The sequence below is a fragment of the Branchiostoma lanceolatum genome, chromosome 10 (assembly GCF_035083965.1).
Source record: "Branchiostoma lanceolatum isolate klBraLanc5 chromosome 10, klBraLanc5.hap2, whole genome shotgun sequence".
NCBI lineage: Eukaryota > Metazoa > Chordata > Leptocardii > Amphioxiformes > Branchiostomatidae > Branchiostoma > Branchiostoma lanceolatum.
Window position 1 is genome coordinate 7,095,430 of NC_089731.1, and position 21,568 is coordinate 7,116,997.

General features: G+C 44.3%; 2 protein-coding genes across 3 annotated transcripts; one reads left to right on the top strand and one right to left on the bottom strand.

Annotated features, from left to right (window-relative positions):
* The first annotated feature begins 1,666 nt into the window (after positions 1–1,666).
* On the top strand, positions 1,667–3,693 carry LOC136443221 (histone H3-like). The gene is made up of 3 exons (XM_066440364.1): positions 1,667–1,902; positions 2,416–2,513; positions 2,929–3,693. Exons 1-3 carry the CDS (start codon positions 1,770–1,772, stop codon positions 3,106–3,108), a joined length of 411 nt encoding a protein of 136 aa, XP_066296461.1. The 5' UTR covers positions 1,667–1,769; the 3' UTR covers positions 3,109–3,693.
* Positions 3,694–4,094: 401 nt separating this feature from the next.
* On the bottom strand, positions 4,095–8,135 carry LOC136443219 (sulfotransferase 1B1-like). 2 transcript variants are annotated; one of them, XM_066440363.1, is made up of 6 exons: positions 7,868–8,135; positions 6,648–6,868; positions 5,987–6,128; positions 5,598–5,692; positions 4,905–5,084; positions 4,095–4,428 (listed from the first exon to the last, which is right to left on the bottom strand). In XM_066440363.1, exons 1-6 carry the CDS (start codon positions 8,004–8,006, stop codon positions 4,351–4,353), a joined length of 855 nt encoding a protein of 284 aa, XP_066296460.1. In that variant the 5' UTR covers positions 8,007–8,135; the 3' UTR covers positions 4,095–4,350. The 2 variants fall into 2 exon arrangements, with proteins under 2 accessions (XP_066296460.1, XP_066296459.1); XM_066440362.1 differs by having other exon boundaries at positions 4,928–5,084; positions 7,868–8,134.
* Positions 8,136–21,568: the final 13,433 nt, after the last annotated feature.

The window sequence follows — 21,568 nt, forward strand, 5'->3', positions numbered from 1 at the left end:
CTCTTTATGGTACTGCGACATCTCGGGGGCGGGGCGGGGCGACAAAAAATAACGTCACCAAAGGTACTTCACCAGCAAATTATTTTGCGTTCAGAAAGCTCCATGCGAGTAGCTCTGACGTCACAACATTTTTAGAAAGTTCACTATCAAAATCATAAAGTCTTATAGCCGACACAGCACAGTTTACACTTGGATTACACATGCGACTTTCTACCGGGTGTTCAAGAATTTCAAATGTGGCCTTACTACTTTATGTACCCACTTCATAGATCCCAGGCCGGGCTCGCGAAGATATAGTGTTCTGCCACCTGGAGTGTGGATGCAAGAGCAGGGCTTCAATGTCAGGAGTGAACGCAACGGAATTGATAGCTATTCGAATTGAAAATTTTATAGGAATTGATTAGCATAGATTTTGCCGAAAGTGAACCCGGTCTTAAGACTTTATCATCTCCAGTTTTGGGTGTGTCTGTGTGTGTTTCCGGACTACTGTAAGCAGCATGACTCAAGAACCTCTTGATGGATTACGATGATATTTGGTATGTGGGCGAGTGTTGTGAAGCCAAAATTCAGGGTTGATTTTGGGTCCCCTGGTTTTCGACCTTGGTACTGCAGCAGAACTTGTTATAGATTGTATAGATGTGATCGATTTGACGTTTGGTGTTTTATAGGCCCAGTTCAGTGTTTCAAAGTACACTCATCGTGGTAAGCTATATATAGCAAGCAAAAAGTATCGAGCCAACGGTCACTATGGAGTGTGGTACTCAAGCTAGCTCCGAGTGTGCTTGGAAATGCATGTGTGAACCTAATCTCCAAACAGATCTAACGGTGACAAAGGCCGTTTCCAACTGGCAAAAGGAGTTTTTATAGCTTTGGGTGGCAAAATCAGATCTATAGCCATGGTGGCTATAAAAACTCCTATTGCCAGTTGGATCCGGTCTTTGCCACCGATCTGCTTGGAGATTAGTGTAAACCCAGCCCATGTGCCTGATGCTGGCCTGGTCAACTAAACTGATGAAAGACAATTATACCATGCAGATGGTCCATTCAGATCCAAACAGTATTCTAATTACGTAGAACGTTATTAATCAGTGAAAATCTTTCACAAAGCAGCGATCTTTTCAATTAAGGTATCATTTTTTTCATTTGCCCACCTTTTGTTTTAATCCGCTCGCATCAGTTTTGGGGTGGCATTCATAAACTTAATCAAATCAATGCGGCTTAACATGCTTTCATAATATAGATTATATAGATGATAAATAAGAACTGTGTCATGATAATTCCAGATAGCCCGACACGGGTGCAACGAGTAACTACCAGTATATTTACCACATCTGAGTCCCGTAGCACCCTGTGTGGGTATCTTTGGGTATATACGATAAGCTTCATAGTTGTAGAGATATTAGACTTGTGATTTTGAAACATTTGCAAATTCTCTAATTCCCAACGTCGAAATATCACCGGAGGCATATTGCCCTGTAATGATGAAAACCTCCCTCCACAAATTGTAATCAAATTAGGTAAGTATCAGCTGCGATCGTGACAAGTGTCACCTGCGTTGCCAAGTAGCCAAATTTTGTTTTTCACGTGACCATTTACCAGCCAATGAAATCACAGGATTTTTACTTTCTTGACCAATCACAGACCCCATCACCAGTATATAAGCTGTCGGGTTGGAATCGTCGTCAGCCTTTGCACTTCAGTCAGTAGGAGAGGAGATTTTTTTTCTTTTTTTACTTCCCATTTTTCCTGGTCGTTGGCGCTGTACCACCATGGCTCGTACCAAACAGACTGCCCGCAAGTCCACCGGCGGGAAGGCGCCCCGTAAGCAGCTGGCCACCAAGGCGGCGAGGAAGAGCGCCCCTGCCACCGGCGGCGTCAAGAAACCACATCGCTACAGGCCAGGTGAGGGAAACTTGTTTGAAATAGTAGATGCCGAGCTGAAGCAGTAGTTTGGTACGGTAAGCTGAACAGTAACATAATCAAAAGCTATGCCGTACAGATACAAGTTGAGACGTTTGGCTTGCGTGCAGTGCGTTTTGAAAGTACAGATTTTTCAACGAATTCGTTTTCAAAATATATAATACCCGGTTCAATCCGTTTAATATGTGTTCAGTTTGATTCGTTGCATGCGCATGTAAGCTATGTCTTCTAGTGACATTACCTGCCTAAATGTCATCGTAAAAACCCTTTCCGTCTTTGGTCTGAGCTATCATTCTCGACGTTGATATTTGCTGACTCGTTGACATGTAAGTAGTAAGAAGGCGAACCTTGACTTTAGCTACGTCTAATATCACATGTTTTAATCAGGCTCTATACTAGCTTGAGTTTCGACGTCCTGTACTTAGGCTGTTAGGACAGAAAATTAGTTTTTTTTTAAAATTCATTCATTTATTCGTTATTGTTGTGGTACTGCAGGCACGGTGGCGCTGCGCGAGATCCGCCGTTACCAGAAGTCCACCGAGCTGCTGATCCGCAAGCTGCCGTTCCAGCGCCTCATCCGGGAGATCGCGCAGGTACGGTAATTTTTGAATACATGTGTACTAGTATGTCAAGTTCTTTCACTATTCAGAATACGCAACGATGAAGGTCCCTGATGCTGTAAATAGTTCTCGTCCCTACCATTGTCTCGATTTGCATAGCAATGTCCAGAAGTGTTTTATGTCTAAGGGGCATACGACCCACAATACACGTCGATGCGCATGCGTACTCGGAATCGTGAACGACCTCATCTAATCAATTCAATGCGTTAACTTGTCAAACCAGACGTTTGTCAGTCCGTCACCTCGCGTCAAAGTGCAGCCAATTTGCTTTCGTTTGTTGGAAAGTTAAACATATATCCAGTGTTTATCTTTAATAGCTTTATTTTGCTTCTTGATGTAATGATTGTAATCACAACTTCTCATTAATTCAATGTTCTGCTCCTTCCAGGACTTTAAGACTGACTTGAGGTTCCAGAGCTCGGCTGTTCTGGCCCTGCAGGAGGCGGCGGAAGCGTACCTGGTCGGTCTGTTCGAGGACACCAACCTGTGCGCCATCCACGCCAAGCGCGTCACCATCATGCCCAAGGACATCCAGCTGGCCCGCCGCATCCGTGGGGAACGCGCCTAATTCTGGGAACGACGAGGGCCACGTGTTAACTTGTACATAGAAATTGTGGGAACGAGAAGCTCACCATGGCAGCTATTTTTGTACAGATATGTTTAACTGCGATTTAAAGTGTAGTAACGACCAAAATGTAGGGGAGGGATGGCGTTTAAAACGTGTGGCGATGGCGAGGTTGCCACATATTTACTAACGTTGTCGTCAACTTTGAAGTGACTAAACCGCAAGGCTTTTTGTCCGCTTTGATTCTTCATTTTTAAATTTGTCGACTAGAATTCGTTAATTGATGTGAGCGTTCAGTGTTTGTAATTGGTGACGCGTTTGTTGAATTCTCATTGCATCATCTCTGTAGAACGATTGTATAATCCTCAAGCTCAACAAGTTGTGTTGAAAAGAAATGTATTGAAAGAAATTTTTCGTAAATTTTGTGAAATTTGGAACATAACAGCGGTCATGTTCCACACCACTGTGTAAAATGTATTTTACATCCAAATCCAGTTTGTGCATACGTGTTCATCCACCCGGCAACTGACACTTTTATTTTATACGTTTTTGTTTGAGTTTGATTTCTAATAAACTATTCTGAACGCATGTCTCGAGCTTTCCCGCCTTTTTGTAGTAGGTGTCTTGAGTCATGTCAGATTTCTTGACCCCTATAGTTTCCGTTCTGATAGTTACTTTTTCCTACCCACAAAGTCAAGTTAAGTTGATAACTTGAGCGGTGAAAGGCTTGCGTTGGTTGGGGATGTAGAAGTAGTGTCGAACACAGGAACGACTAATTATATCTATCCATTGAATATATAGAATTAATTGAACGTTCTACATCAGAACGTTTTGTATTTTACGGCTCGCTTCATCCACCAAGCTCTTTGCTCCAATGTATACCGAATCTATAGCTAGAACCCCGTAATATCGTCTTTATGTATTCTGTCACCCAAAAATTGAGAATTAAAAAAAAACTAATTAAATAATGATTCAGAGCTGATATGGTATAGTGTAGGATATGACTATAACTTTATTGCTAGACATTATCTTCATCAAACTTGGAACAGTGTTAATTGTTTATTTGTTTGTTTACTTATTCATGAGGCCGCTTTTCATTGAGGTCATGAGGAAAGAGGTAACGGTAAGTCCATGCATCGTGACGTATTACTTAATGTCACTGCGTTGTAACAAATTCATGCCGAGTCATATAGATATCGTTTTCAAACGTAATCTATTCAAACTCAAAGTCCAGACCGGTCCCCTTTAGCTTCTCCTCGTACATGGCGTTGAAGGCTTGATTCTGTTCATCAGTGAAATAGTTCTTCCAGTCACCAACAATTCCTACAAAAACGGCAAATGTTATTTTGCATAAAAAAATGGAAAACATATCTAACAGAGAAACATGTTAGTTTATGTTCACATTATCATTGTTGTTGTTTTATCTGAAATTCACAGTCATCTAGTCTAGACTACATGTATATGTGGAGGAAATGAAATATCACTGTATTGTACATTTACGAGCTAGCTCTGGTTGTCTTTGGAAACGTAGCCTTCAGAGTCTTTAATTCCCCCGGCGTTTTCAAATTGATATACAGTATTTTCTGACTATGTATTTTCTGGTCACTACCTTGTTCTGAAGTTACCGGCTGTTTTGCTGACAATTCAGGTAGCAATATCAGATCAGAAAACAGTCCGTAATCAGAACGAATAGACGGGCTATGTTTAACTCCAGTTTCGGACAGACAGACAGACAGGGAGACAGACAGACACACAGACAGACACACAGACAGACAGACATGCCAAAAGCAATACTTCACTCCTGTGTGATGAAGTAAAACACCTTTCCTAGCCATGACCCTCCTGTCGGCGTACCGGGAACTGTCCAGGGTGGCCTTCATGCCCTGGAATGTGCACCTCTCCGCGATTCCCGTGATGGTGGCGGCGTCTAGGTCAGCTTCTAGGAACTTTGCAATCTTTTTCACCTCGCTGGTGATGTCCTGAGAGAAATAATGACAGATCTCCGCGATAAAAGAGTGTAGGAACGAGTGTTTTCCAAGGGAATATTCATTTTCCGTCTCATTTGCATGCTTTCATCGTCCCCTCCCCATGTCAATGTTCAATCACAACTGCTGGGATTTGAAACTTTACTCACAAGCACAAAAAATGACAACGCTATAATGACTATGATCCTGCCACCTAGACATCTGTTCGTTATTTTATGTTTCCCTATTGATTTTGTAGCATCCATGGACAGTTAAGTTCTGCGTGCGTAGAGGAAACACTCCATGTGAGTAGCCTTCATAGCAGGCTCTGAACCGGCCTTTTGGGGGGCTAAAGAATACACCTTTTGCAGCCAGCCCGTAACCATCAGCCACCCCGTAACCATTTTGCCGGTAAAATGGTTACGGGGTGGCTGATAGTTACGGGCTGGCTGCAAAAGGTGTATTGTTTAGCCCCCAAAAAGGCCGGTTCAGAGCCTGCTATGGAGGCTACCATGTGAGATCATTTACCTTTTTCATGTCCTCATACTTGAGGAAGATGAAGTGAGGGTCATCACGCTTCTGCCACCAGGACAGCACGTGATCAAAGAAGCTGCCGTGGTTCACTAGAATGACACATCATGACAAGATCATGACTTAAGACCCTTGCAATACTCTAAACAGGGAAAGCGTAACAGTTATGCCTTCATGGGCAAAGTTGCCAAGATTTGTGATGTGTGCGATGACACTGCACTCTGAGAATATGACAAGTCTACATAGGTAGGTTGCGGTACATGGGAAAATCGCTAGGACAAGTTAATCTCCAAGCAGATGTTGGGAAGGAAGATCGTAATGTTTTCACTGACGTTATTTATTTTAAACCGCCCCCCAAAGAAGCCTTACAACAGGGAGTGCCTCACCTTTCCCAGCAAGGAAGTCTTGGCAGAAGTTAGGCCACAAAAGTTCGTTGGTATAGCCTCGCTTCTTTCTTAGCTTCGAGCTAAAGTGATAGAAGGAGACCGCCACGTCCTTTGGGTTCCTCATCACTACGAGCATCTTCTCCTGAAAGACATTATGACGAACCGTTGGCTGTTATAGCCTCCGTTGCAGGCTCTGAACCGGCCTTTTTTGGGGCTAAATAATATACTTTTTGCAGCCAGCCCGTAACCATCAGCCACCCCCATAACCATTTTGCCGGTAAAATGGTTACCGGGGTGGCAGATGGTTACGGGCTGGCTGCAAAAAGTATATTATCTAGGCCCAAAAAAGGCCGGTTCAGAGCCTGCAATGGAGGCTAGGCTGTAGCCTATTAGTTTATATCGCACGTCCCTAACAATGTCAATGAGGAACAAGAGCCACTTGGAACATACATATGTACTTTAAAGGAGGAATTGTTGGCGGTAATATGATTTCGCGGTTGAAACAAGGAGGTGGCGGGCGAAGGCACTGGAAGACAGAACAAATATTTTCTCCGTGGTTTTAGGTTCGCCGGTAAAGAGGTCACCGATCCGAGAAAAATAAGACCAATAAGAACATAAGACCACCGCGAACATAATGCAACAAGCTGGTGATTAAATATACCTTGCCCCTGGGGTTGGTTATTCCGGGGGGAGCTGTCCGGGGGGTGAGGTGGGTGAGAATGACCCGTGGGGAGGGGGCGTCCTCCAGTAGCACGTGGGAGGGGTGGGGGTTCTCGGCGTAGTGGAACTCCAGCTTCCCGATGATGTGATCGTCAGAGCTGGCCGCCGTCCTCCCCGCGGCCTGCAGTATCTGAGTCACGATCTCCAGGGTCCAGTTCGTGCCTGCAGTGCACGTATTGACGTTAAACCAAATAAATATGCAAATTAGCTCTTGATTTGCATAATTAGCATGTGAATGATGTGGTTGTGTAAATCATCAACCCAGAATGACAGAAAATGAATGATAAATAGATGAATGAATAAATGACTCAAGCTATCTACCTAACGTTACCAACAATCGTGACGATCCGTCAACTCCTTGACTTACAAAACAATCTACTTTTGTTCATGACACTTAACGTGACAGGGCTAATATATAGCCTGACGAATCGCGCTCCTAGTGTCCAGCCGGTCCCGTAACCGCCTTTAACTCTTGGGTGGGGGTCAGTAACCTCCGGCTGAGAGCTTGTGTAAATACAGGCTAGGCTGATATAGAAAGTCACGCTTTGTAATCGACTATCCCTATCTACAAACCAACAATCATGACGAGCCGTCAACTCTTTCAAAGTCTCAAACAAAATTTGCCCTTGTAGTTAAAAAAAAAAACGCTAGGGGTCTAAACCTACACAAATTACCTCCCTACCAAGAGCTATCTACCACTCAGAAATTATGATCATAGCATGTCCAGAACGCGAGATAAGTTCTGCTGTAGTGATCTAGGAGGTGCCTCGAGCACGGTAAATGTCACTATTACAGCCTCATTAGTCAGATGGGTAACTACTGGCTGTATTTTAGATGAATGACAATTATCATACCTTCGGAAGTTACAAAACAACGACAGACTCAGTATTGAAGGATTCTCGTTGACCTACACAACAATCTGTTACCAGTGCGGCAGATACGGTCCCCCAAGCAGATACGGTCCCCCAAGCAGATACGGTCCCCAAGCAGATACGGCCCCCAAGCAGATACGGTCCCCCGAGCAGATACGCCCCCCCCCCCCCGCCAAAGAACATGGTCCCGATACCTTGAAAATCGCGAATCAGCGCTCCCTAAAAACGATAAATGCCGGCGCCGCCCGCCGGAGACCTGCAAATGAGGCTAGGTGAACATTCTTCTTACCTGTCTTGGCATAGCTAACAATGGCGATATCGTCATCCCGCGTCTGGAAGGTTTTCATGGCCTCCAGATTTTCTCTGGTGACGGGAGGAGGATACAGCACCCCGTTATAGACAAGTCTTCCCGCTTTGTCAGACGACATATTGGACTGAACGTCACGTAACTACCAACTGTTTCTAGAGCTGGCGTCCAGAATAAAAACTTGTTAGTTTTACGCGCCCTCGTGCCGGGTACCGGCTTCCCTGCTTTTGGAACTTTGACCTGAACGGTAAACGTGCGTGCGGACACTGACCGGATTTTGACCCCCTAGGGATAAAACTCACATCGAAGTTTGTTTCAGTAGGAAGGCTCAGTACGACCAATGTGACATAGCGGTGGCAAAACTTTTCAAAGTCGGTGCCAAACCCTTTCGCAAATGGCGAACGGCATGGGATCTTCAATTGGATCAAGGGCATGGTGTCTGGTACAGTCAAACCTGTCACTCAATGGACTTTTAAGGAAAAGGGCTCACGGATTGTAAATGCTAACTCTATGTCCAGCTAACTCCCCTGACAGTGTCTGGCACATTCTCTATTTGACCTATTTCTTCTACATACATTTTTTCAGCAACACATGGAGTCTGGTAGAGACTATGCATTTCGTATGCGTCGGCATAGCAAAAAGTTCAATTATCGGCCTTTTCCTATCTATGATACTGCAGTAGAACTTTTTTGCAACATCGGTGCTCTTTTTTCATTGAATCTTTAACGGATCACCTTCATCTACGAACCGTTAAAAATTCAAAAATGGAAAATGGTTATATCGCTACTTGGCGTGAAGCACCGGGAATGATCCGCATCCTCACATCTGCTTGGCTAATTACCTTCGCGAAGAAGGTTGTACCACAGCGCAATTCGGTAGCGACAGTCTAAAGTACTGCAGCGGGACGTTCGGTCTCTCGAAAATACTGTTCAAACATGTTCTTTTTCTCTCATTTGTTGGTCTGTCCCAGAATGATAAATCATATGGGACAATACAAGCGTTCGGTCTCTCGACAATACAGTTCAAACATGTTTTTTCTCCTTAAACTTTGTTGGTTTGATAGATCAATCATATGGGACACAGAAATGCTGTCTACTCAGAGTGAATCCAGATAAAAATTGTTCGAGACGCAGTATTTTTGCAAGTTTAGTACGAAGGGAAAAGTTTTAATAGTGCAGAGGAGTGGGTCCGGTCGGTTCTTTAAGTGTTTTTATGCGTTTTTGTCATGTTTTTTTTTACCTGCATAACGTTGAACTAATGTTGACAGCGATCTTTATTACACGATATCAATACAAATTCAGGAAGCTAAGACCCACGAAGATGTTACAGCTACGACTATAAAGAAGCCCCGTAACGTGATGTTTTGAAATACATTATGGTTGCAATCTGTAAAGTAAGCAGTGTTGCCACCTACAAAGGTTTCATCGTATATATTGAGACGTAAAATCGGGGTCCCGAAAATGGGGGTCCCGTGTTCGATAAGGTGCATCGAGCGCGTTACAACAGCCTCATTACTCAGAGATGGGTACCTACTCAATTATACACCAGGTTGTATTATTACAGGCAGTAGGACCTACTGCCTGTAATAATACAACCTGGTGTATAATACGTATAGCGGTACACTGTATACTCATGTATGGCATCCATATGAAATGTTTCCATCTCTTTCCAGGCATGGGCGCCTACACATCATCCTGTTCTTCGAAGTTCAACGGTTTCGAGAGCGCCAAGTGCAAATATATCATCCAGGAGAAATACGTTCAATATCTGTCAAATGCCTAATGCCCGTACAGAAAGATGAGTTATACTAACAAGTCAATAGTTACTTTTGTATACATTTGTAAAAAAAATTATGCAATTCAGCCCATGGCTGCGATATACGTTACTTTTCATAGCTGATCATAATGCTCATGACAAACCATTCATTCATTGATTCATTCACGATCATTTTAAGACAAACTGCTGAGTCTAAAACGTTAGAAAAGGGGAAAGGTACGGTTTACTTACTAAAGGTGGGATTGGCAGTGTAGAGCGGTGTTAAGATTTGGGAACTTAAGATGGTATCGTATTCAAGCGGTTTTGTCGGTGACGTCTGATCTTGGAGCTCCAGGATCAGACTGATGCCCTCTCTGGGCACCTCCCTATTCCTGTATGCTTGTGAGTCCTGGACAGCAAAACTAGAGAAAAGAATACAAACCACAGAGATGGCATGCTTCCGAAAGATTCCAGGGATCACATACTCAACGAGACCGTATCTCAGATTCTGAAGTACGGAATGGAGAAAAACGAAACATGTACAGTATATTATTAATTATAATATCTAAAGTTGATCTTTAATGCTGCCATGGTAACGGTTTAGTTAAGAATGTTTTATGTAGTATTTGAAGGACCTCTTCCATTGCAGTAACTTCTCAAAATGTAACTTAAAATTTGAGTGCTTTAGTATTGACTCGTCAGGTAAAGCAATAAACATAAGCTATTTCCAAAATGCACAGAAAAGTCTATATCGCTGTACTTAGGCATGTGGTAGCCTGTGTTACACAATGTCCCACTGTAGGGGCTTATTGGGCCCCCCTCTCCTCTTGTGACCTGTCTAGCTAGTGGTAACTCACTCGGTGGTTTATTCACCGGTACCCCGACCAATCGATCGCATTGGAACTCAGATTCGTATCAGCCATGACCCGACAAATCGCTTTTTAACATGCACAGCCATTGGTCAGACGGTGTGACGTCATACCCCCTATATATATATGAAAGGCCTGGGCTGCCCATGTTATCGTGGCTTGCCCACCTTTGGGGACCAGGCAGGGGGGAAAAAAGAGCGTGTGTGGCTTTGTACGGGTGGAGATGTGTTGTTGGTTAATCAAGTTGTGTGAACGGTTGTCGGGGGTATGTTTGGTTGATCGTGTTTTGACCTGATCCCGGCCATGTTCTTATGATCTGCATTATGTGTGTACAGGAATGGTGGATCTTGACGTTCTTTGCAACTGACACGAACCCTACCACCAAGATGCAGCATGCGGAAGCGCATGGACAGCCCGCGGGCCTGGTTCGACCTCCTCTGTTGCCCTCGTGGATCCGCGGACAACCCTAGGGACTGACGCTCTCCACGTAAACGTGAGTTTGTTTTACTTGCGGAGCTTTTGGTTCCAGTTTGCTTATCTTTTTTTTTGCTTCATTTGCCGTCCTTTTCTTCATTCGTGCTCGTCTCAGGGGGTTCTGAGAGAGTGCCTCCAGCGGGAGAAAGTGCCGTGTGAGAGGTACGGGCTGGAGGAAGGCCATGAGAGACAGTGAGGGTCCTGGAGGGTCAGGCCACGAGCTCAAGTAAAATTTGTGTTTTAACCGAGAGACAGTCCTGGAGGGACTGGCCACGAGCTCAAGTAAAATGTGTGTTTTAACCGAGAGACAGTCCTGGAGGGGCTGGCCACGAGCTCAAGTAAAATGTGTGTTTAACCGAGAGACAGTCCTGGAGGGACTGGCCACGAGCTCAAGTAAAATGTGTGTTTTAACCGAGAGACAGTCCTGGAGGGGCTGGCCACGAGCTCAAGTAAAATGTGTGTTTTAACCGAGAGACAGTCCTGGAGGGACTGGCCACGAGCTCAAGTAAAATGTGTGTTTTAACCGAGAGACAGTCCTGGAGGGACTGGCCACGAGCTCAAGTAAAATGTGTGTTTTAACCGAGAGACAGTCCTGGAGGGGCTGGCCACGAGCTCAAGTAAAATGTGTGTTTTAACCGAGAGACAGTCCTGGAGGGACTGGCCACGAGCTCAAGTAAAATGTGTGTTTTAACCGAGGGACAGTCCTGGAGGGGCTGGCCACGAGCTCAAGTAAAATGTGTGTTTTAACCGAGAGACAGTCCTGGAGGGACTGGCCACGAGCTCAAGTAAAATGTGTGTTTTAACCGAGAGACAGTCCTGGAGGGGCAGGCCACGAGCGCAAGTAAAATGTGTGTTTTAACCGAGAGACAGTGAGGGTCCTGGAGGGACAGGCTACGAGCTCAAGTAAAAGTGTGTGGTTTAACCGAGAGCCGGAGAGAATCCCGAGGGGACAGGCTACGAGCTCAAGTCACCATTCTTGTGACTTCATGGTGGAGGTCCCAGGCGGGGCACCGTGGGGTGCCGCGGGAAAGCTAAGAGCTCAAGTCACCAATTTGGTGGCTTCACTGGGAAAGTCCCGGGCGATGCACCATCGGGCCCCGCGGGCAGACTACAAGCTCAATTGCAAGTCACTATTTTTTTTTTTTGTGTGACTTAATTGACAGGCTGCCGGCGGTCCAGTCATAGCGCCTTCATTTTACTCTTTTGGGAAGAGGTCTTGAAAGGAGAGTGAAGCATGGGTTGGCTTCGTTACACCCCACCCTGCTTTTTACACAGGCAGGGGTAGGACATAGACTGAGGGAAACCGCGTGTGACAGAAGCCTGGCATAAGCCCATCGGCAATTTAAAGACGACGTGTGTTGAAATTGCTCTTGCAGTTGATTTTAAGAGGGCTGGGTAAGATGAACGACTACGCAGTGGTTTGCGTCACACACAAGTGAAGATGGCAGGTCCGGGAATTGTTCCTTGTGAATTGTTCTGAGAACGCGGCCTGGTAGACATGCACCCTCTGCCTCCGCTCAGTCTTGAAGCTACGGATCCAGGGTATCACGGCCGGGCGAACACCGATGTCTAGCAAGGACCGAATAGCATTTATGTGGTCAACCTTGTCAAATGCTTTGGACAGGTCGGTGGTAACAAGTGTACAGACTGACTTTGGCAATGACATGGATTTGCACAGGACGTCAACCAAGTTGACCAGGGCGTGTGTCGTCGATCTTTGTTTCCTGCCGCAAAATTGGCGGGGATCTAGTCTTTTAGATATATTTTGTCCTATCCAATCTGCCACGAAGCGTTCACTGAGTTTAGACGACTTTGGAATAAGTGATATGGGTCGGAGTTCGTCGATGTTTGGTTGACTAGTCGTTGACAGGGGAACTGCGTTAGCTTCCCTTCAGTGACTAGAAACGATGCCTTACCTGACTGAATGGGTTGTGTAAGTCACAGAGAGGCGTGCTCAGTTCGCTTGCGAAGTCCTGTAGAATACAGGCAGGTATGTTGTCGGGACCGGGACTCTTGTAGTAGTTGGTGGACCGCAAGTTTGAGTAAACATTCAAGACTGGGAGGTCAGGTAAAGGTTTGGCCGGTAGGAGTGACGGGAGAGATGGCAGTTCTAAGGGTGGCAGTGACTGAGACACATCCGCGAATTAAGCATTGAGGGCGGGGGCTATGGCAGTGTGGTCGGTTTGATCGATACCGGGGGCGTGGATCAAGTTGGCCTTTTTGTTCATGTCTCACATGGCCGTGAGACCATTGTACCATGACCTAGGTTTGCCCTTCTTGCACCCCTCTCGCGTTGAGCCTTGTCCCTGTAAAACTTGGTCGGACGAGTATCTCAGTGAATGTCTCAGAGTTCTACGTGGTGAACGGATGGGTAGCAGTTCCAGTTGGGAGTAGGCGGTGGCGTAGGAGGTATATTCCACACGCAGGGTGGCGGTTGTTCGACCCCCTCGATCTGTTTCACTTATCCACGTATTTGGCTGTCTGAAGCGGCATTTTCGAGAACGTGATATCGATGAGTGTGGGAGGTATACTCCGTAATAAGGTCGTTATTGCAGAGATGGAGGGGCTTTACCTTCCTGAGGAAGTATAAGCGCTGTTTTGTTTGGTACGCTTTGAGTCCTGGTAAGAGTTTTCTTAGAGTTCAGCCTGGGGGATAACGCCTATCACCCTCGTAATGTTCATTCGTTGAAGGTTCCCCTTTTTTCTGGGAGCAAATCGATAGTGTGTGACATGAGTCTTCCTGAATTGGATATGCAACATTTTGTTTGTCTTTGGGCGTAGTCTCATGTTGTTAAGGGGCTGTGGAATGTTGGGAGGACTGAATTTGGGGGTTTTGTCAGGTCAAGTCATCCACTAATTTTCAGCCTTAAGAGCCAGCGGAGCGCGTGGCTCTGGTAATTTTGGCTGGGAAAGTCAGGGGTATAGGTGGAGTCGGAATATGTTCCATGGTAATAGTATCGGACAGTCCAGCTTGAGTGGGTAAGGTCTAAGGAAGGCTTTAATCCATCTGGTCATGAAGGGCGCGGTTCAAGTTCAAGCAGGCGTTGGGTATACGGCGCAGTCTCTGACACGGTTAAACCTGTTTTTTGTAGGTCGTTGTAACAAGGGAACGTAGAATTCCAGTTTTATTGGTGGGTTTGAATGCCTCATTGTTGTCTGCCCATGAGGCGGCGTGTGGTCGTTCTGCTGTTATGGCAGCGGAAAGTGTTGAGCTTCGATGTGAGATGTAGGGTCAGACAACACCAATTGGTGAGGCGAAATTGTTTCGCTACTTACCCTAACAGAGAGGTTTAATAGGGAGTTCGGACTGGTTCCGGCTATAGAAGGCGGTTTTGTCTGAGGGATTTGAACGGTAACTGCACTCGTCCGGGACTGAGACTTTGTCGGAATAAGGTATTAAGAATTATGCGGTACAAAACTGTTAGAAAGGCATCGGAGGGGGAAGATTAGTTTTCCTTAGGTTTGGGATGGTAAGAGAGGGGTTTAGGTAAGGAAAGGCTGGTGGTAGGATGGAGGCGCGATAAGGAAGGGGTAGGACACAAGTGAGAGTGGCATGAGAGTGGGCATCTTATGAGAGAGGGGTAAGATAAGGGAGGGGTGATAAAGATAAGAATAAGGGAGATGAGCAAGGGATGATTGGGAGAGTCAAGATGAGAGAGGGGGAGGTGAGAAGGCATCAAGTATCTTAGTATGTTCTGATGTGGAGAATAAAACGGAAGGATTGGGCTCAACAGCCAGAGACGGCGAAAGCGAAAGACGACGATTCTCCGCATCACTCACACAGGAGGACCTAGGGCTACGCATGATAAATAGGATACTTTTTAACATGCACAGCCATTGGTCAGACGGTGTGACGTCATACCCCCTATATAAATAAGGTATAGTGCCCTATAGTACACTTTCATGGGAGCTCCGGGTCCTCCGGCCACGTCTGGAGCCTGAAGCGTACCCACCCGCCCTCCCCGGGCATGTTTCTGCTTGGCTAGAGGTATGCGCCCGCTTTAGGGCGGTCGCCTCAGCACATAGGTGCCTTTAGGCTTCAGACGACGATTCTCCGCATCACTCACACAGGAGGACCTAGGGCTACGCATGATAAATAGGATACTTTCTAACTTGCGTTAACGACTAAATCTGACAAAACAAACAAAACAAACTATTTTTTTTCAAACGTTAAATCGCGGACGCATTCAATCACTTCCAAAGTGCTAAAATTGTCAATCTGAAAACATCTTTTGGAAGCTGACACCTTCCACCATCTCACTGGCGAGTTTGTTTTGTCAGATTTAGTCGTTAACGCAAGTTAGAAAGCGATTTGTCGGGTCATGGCTGATACAAATCTGAGTTTCAATGCGATCGATTGTATTTGCAGTAGTGGACTTTTCATCGTCAGGTACATTACCATATGAATGAAAACTAAGCACACAGGTAGAAGAAAGTCAGCATTGCTATTGATGAAGGGAAGATTCGTGCCTTCAGGATAAAAGAAAAACAGTTTGAAATTTTCCTCTAGATGCTACCTAAAAATATGGATTTCTGTTGCGTCATATATGGAAGACTGGGCAGTGACTTAAAAGCTTGAAGTATGGCCCTGTATAACCCGCCAGTTCACCCCAAACCAACATGCCATTAAGGCGTATTATCATAATTTACCCAAATGGCCATGTCTGTTCTAGATTAAGTGATATTTCGGGGCAAAACAACAACAGGCATGATTGTTATACGTATAAAAACATTATATGTATTCTTCATTTCAAAGATGTCCAAATATATAAATTAACCCGTATATCGGGGAGGAATCAAACGTACCTTTTCGATTTCAAACGTTTCAGTTGTTGGACCACAAATGAAAATTCTACAGAGCTACTCTGGGCTTCAGGCAAGATAATTTCGAGTTATGTCGTTCCATGCTATGGAACGGCAGCCTCCCCGTTGGGAGAAGATGCCATCCCAAGTTGGATGGCATGTGCGAGCCTTGGACGGCTGAGCTGAGCTGTCCTATGGCTTAGGAGATCACTAGTTCTCTGTCTGGGAACTTAGTGTCTCAAAAAACTAGGGCCCTCCGCGGTGCCCTTAAGGCCGGCCTGGCCACGCCAGGCTGTGTCGCGAGACGTCACGTAACACGATGTTACGTTATTTCAGAATTATACCAAAAATACAACCAAATTTAGTCATTATAAGTTCATTTTCCCACAATTTCCCTGACTCTTCTAGCCCTCCCCTCAATACAAGGTTTATTATTGTATGCAAATTCTAATATCGTTATTGCGACCTTTTGTGCCCCATCCCCACCTACACCCCTGGAAATCTTTACACTAGCTTAAGAGCAAGTATCTTTCGTTCGTGGTTTGGACACCAAAAAGGCCATTTGGGTAAATTATGTTCATGAACACCTGTTACACAGGTGAGTGTAATTAATCTGAATGTAATAATTGACTTCTTGAGAAACTATGAAGACTGGTCAGGACATCTATCAGTCAAGTTGATCGTAGGCAAACTCCGGAGGCCCAGTAGCTGACGTGAGGATACAAAAAGACATTTAAGCAAAAACAAAGAAACAGTTAAAAGAAAAAGTATTCTTTATTCAATACTTTAGACATAAACAAGAAAAGAAGGTAATAAAAACACATCTACTGAATCTCATTCTGTCATAAATGCTACTGCCAGAAATCCAAAGTGTACATTGAAACAAACTCTCTCGTGCTTATATGCATTCACACGTAAGATTAAAAAACAAACCTTATTTCAGTTAACATTAAATATTTTGTTATTCTTATTTGTAACACTTCTACACCTCAACATCCAAAACTTTACTGAATACACACAAGCTGATTACAGATGGATGCAAAACATGCCAACCTTGCGAGGTTTCTAACAATAACAGCAGAACGGATAACTCTACTTACAATAAGATACAAAATATATTTACTTATTTATTTAACACATCATTCTCTCCCTGACGTATTGTAATCCTTTAGATATGCAGATATGCACATGATTTAGTTATGAACGTTTTCCGTTATGACCCTAATACAGACTGACTTGTCACTCTACACTATGATTTATGCCAATTTAAGATACACTACTTCCACAGGATATATATTTCACTTGTGGTCCAGACACAAAATAGACCAATTGGGTAAATTATGCTGATGAGCTTCTGTAACACAGGTGATCGTCATTAAGGTTGAATGTATCTATTATTATTCTGGTAAATTATGAAGATTTTACAGTACATGTACTTCTTTACAGAATTTTTTTCCAAAGTACTCATATTTAAGTTTCCATACGAAATAATGACAGATATATCTATACCGTATGAAGCTCATGGGAATTCATTACAGTTGTAAGATCATAGAAATATGGTATTTCTAATTTTTACATCTGTAAAATGGACTCCGATGAGCTTCTGCACTGGTCCCCGCAGCAGAAGGAAGATGCAGGTGTTCAGGAATTATCGGTCCCCCAGGAAAATCGGTCCCCAATCCATGGTGGGCGTGGCCTAAAAAGTACGAAGGCCCACAGGGCCAAAAACATAGATATCATCCACAAACACTGTCTTTGAATTGAATACTTAATGCCAAATGTATGAATTGTAAGAAGGTGGGACGGACATTGTCCACAAACACAAATATGACCGTTTCATCAACAAAAAGTATCAGTTTCTGGCCATTGCAGGGACACATTTTCCCGGGGTAGCCAGGATTCCCGGTCCCCTCATAGGAAAGTCAACAACTCTTCTCCTAGTAGTGATGCATTTGGAAAAATACTTTATTTTTACATTACTTTAACTTGAGTTGATGCTCTTAACACAAAAATATAAACGTTTCAAGGGCAACAGTCTCTTCATTTGTCCATTGATGGAATTCAGGGGAACGGGACTCATTTTCCCGGGGTAGATCTAGCCGGGATTTTCGGTCCCCTCATAGAAAAGTCAACAACGCTTCTTCTGATGAACTTGGAAGCTTCTTTGTCAACTTCAAGGCGCTTATCTGAAGATTTAACACAACTATAAAGGTTTCAAAGCAAAAAGTTTCAGAACTTGGCCATTGAGGGGATTTCAGGGGAAGGGGACACATTTTCCCGGGGTAAATCTAGCCGGGATTTTCGGTCCCCTCATAGCAAAGTCAACAACGCTTCTTATGATGGACTTGGAAATTGTTTGTCAACTTAAGGGACACTTCTCTGAAGAATTAGCACAACTATAAACGTTTCAAAAGCAAAAAAATCTCAGGATTTGGCCATTGAGGGATTTCAAGGGAAGGGGACACATTTTCCCGGGGTAGATCGAGCCGGGATTTTCGGTCCCCTCATAGGAAAGTCAACAACGCTTCTTCTGATGGACATGGAAATTATTTTCCAACTTGAAGACGCTTCCCCGAAGACTTAACACAACTATAAACGTTTCAAAAGCAAAATGTCTTTGGGATTTGGCCATTGAGGGGATTTCAAGGGAAGGAGACACATTTTCCGGGGGTACCCGGGATTTTCGGTCCCCTCATAGAAAAGTCAACAACGCTTCTTATGATGGACTTGGAAATTGTTTGTCAACTTGAAGACGCTTCCCCGAAGACTTAACACAACTATAAAAGTTTTGAAAAGCAAAAAGTCTTAGGATTTGGCCATTGAGGGGATTTCAGGGTAAGGATACACATTATCCAGGTCTTCATGTTGAAAAACAGGTTTCCACGTGCATCAAAACAGACTTTGTTGACTTTCCTATGGGGGAACCGAAAATCCGGGCTACCCTGGCCCGGGAAAATGTGTCCCCTTAACTGAAATCTCCTCAATGGCCAAATGCTGAGACCTTTTGCTTTTGAATCGTTTATAGTTGTGTCATATCTTCATAGAAGCGTCTTCAAGTTGAAAAACAAGCGCCCAGGTTTAAAAAAAAAGACACAATGTTGACTTTCAAATGAGGGGACGGAAAATCCCGGCTACCCCTGCCCGGGAAAATGTGTCCCCTTTACCTGAAATCCCCTCAATGGCCAAATGCTGAGATTTTTTGCTTTTGAAAAGTTTCTAGTTGTGTAAGGTCTTCATAGAAGCGTCTTCAAGTTGAAAAACAAGCGCCTAGGTTCAAGATAAGACAAAATGTTGACTTTCAAATGAGGGGACCGAAAATCCCGGCTTAACCCCGGCCCGGGAAAATGTGTCCCCTTTACCTAAAATCCCCTCAATAGCCAAATGCTGAGACTTTTTGCTTTAGGAACGTTTATAGTTGTGTTATGTCTTCAGAGAAGCGTCTTCAAGTTGAAAAATAAGCGCCTAGGTTCAAGATAAGACAAAATGTTGACTTTCAAATGAGGGGACCGAAAATCCCGGCTTAACCCCGGCCCGGGAAAATGTGTCCCCTTTACCTAAAATCCCCTCAATAGCCAAATGCTGAGACTTTTTGCTTTTGAAACGTTTATAGTTGTGTTATGTCTTCAGAGAAGCGTCTTCAAGTTGAAAAACAGGTTTCCAAGTGCATCAGAAGAGACGTTGTTGACTTTCCTATGAGGGGACCGAAAATCCCGGTTTTACCCCGGCCCGGGAAAATGTGTCCCCTTTACCTGAAATCCCCTCAATGGCCAAATACTGAGACTTTTATCTTTAGGAACGTTTATAGTTGTATTAGGTCTTCAGAGAAGCGTCTTCAAGTTGAAAAACAGGTTTCCAAGTGCATCAGAAGAGACGTTGTTGACTTTCAAATTAGGGGACCGAAAATCCTGGCTACCCTGGCCCGGGAAAATGTGTCCCCTTGAGATGAAATAGCACAATGGCCAAAAGCCTTTGACAAGTTTATATCAATTTTCATAGAATCGTCTTTAAGTTGAAATTAGGGTCCGAAGTAGACCAGAGGACGACTGTTTCAACTTTACTATAATGAGGGGACATTATTTGTCGACAATATCGGCAGTGTATAATTGTTATGTTACATCCTATGTTGTTGTGGGCCTTCGTACTTTTAGGCCACGCCCACCAGTCTCAAATGTGGACCAATGGCAGGAGGGGGACCGATTTTCCCGGGGGGACCGATAATTCCTGAACACCGGCTCTAGCCGTGAGTTCACCCAGACAAGCTCGGCGACCAGCACTGCAGAAACTGGAGAAAGGAACTATAACTCATTTTACCATAGTTTTATACATCATTTTCTACTGACAATAGACAATATTTAAACATTAAACATCCGTGACACCTTCACGACCAGATGATGATGATAGAACAATAGCAACAACAGTAGAAGAACAATAAACTCCTCTTCCCCGCCTCATGATATACATGTATTTACGAAACGAGCCAGTAACTATTCTGATATTAAAAAGGCGCGACACATCCTTGAAACGTAAAGGCGGACAACCACAATTCGTTCTAAACATACAAAATAAGACATCCACAACAACTGTCATTCCATTAGCATTGCATAACTCTCGATGTATAGACATAACCGGAACAATACGATACATACCTGCATACCTGGTCCTCTAAACTTGCACCTAAAAGCCGCGGAATCGAGAAATCCTGTCTGAGACTTGCACAGGTAACACACGTCTGCGGACTCACCTGGGCTTAACGTCAACAAACCTAAACTTTCTGACCTTTAACTTTAAGTTCACTATGGTACCTGATACACACATAACATCGCGGTACGTTTGACGTACTGTCAAACACGTTTGCAGATGACTCTCATTTAGTTTGAAAGCTCACAAGCTAACTCTAAAACGCTTCTCTTGGACATTTTTCTAACGTTCTGTCTCCTGTGTACTAATCTACATTCTTCTCCGATCTTCGGATCACAGCGACATCTATCCATATTCGTAAACTCAACGGGCCACACCTGAACGTAACACGGTGTTGATAAAGCGCCGCCCAGTGACAGGTGCAAGTACTGCAGCCGCTGACCTCCATCTATATCTACTGTCACAATCGGGCTGCACCTGACCGTGGCACGACCATGCTGAAGCGCCGCCTAGTGAAGGGTGAAGGTATCTCAGCTCAGGAGTGCCCAGTTGAGATACAAGTACAGAATCAGCTAGAACCCAGGAGAAGGTGTGCAGTCTGGTGATTCAAGGTTTTATTGCATCAAAGTTTTAACTTTCATTTTCCTAAAAACTAATTACGTCAGACCCATCGTTTTGGACACTACAAGTGAAACCAACTCAATTCAGTTCTCATCTATCCTTTTTGTAACGTTGGGGCACCACCGAAGATCAAGCAAACAGTTGTCTCCATCCTTCTCGATTTCCTGGTTTTCTTTATGTTTCACTTTGTGTCATACCTGTCCATTATCTGATATCATCCTCACATCTATTCCGTTACCTCTTCCTTCCTTCCTGAACAGTTCCTTGTATGATAGTTTTAGCTGGTCCCAATGTAACCCATAGTCATAGATAATGTGTCACTGTCAGTTTTCAGTGTTTACTAAACTCAATGCAATGATAGCAGTTTTGGTCTAGCCTCCTGTACGTCTGGACTGTTATTAGCCTGCGTTTACACAATCTCTCGCTGGGTGGGGGCGGTAATTTGGGTAGCGTTTGTATGAGTGTATGTAAATGACCAGCATAACTCAAGAAGACTTTGGACAACTTCTGTCATTTGGTAGAA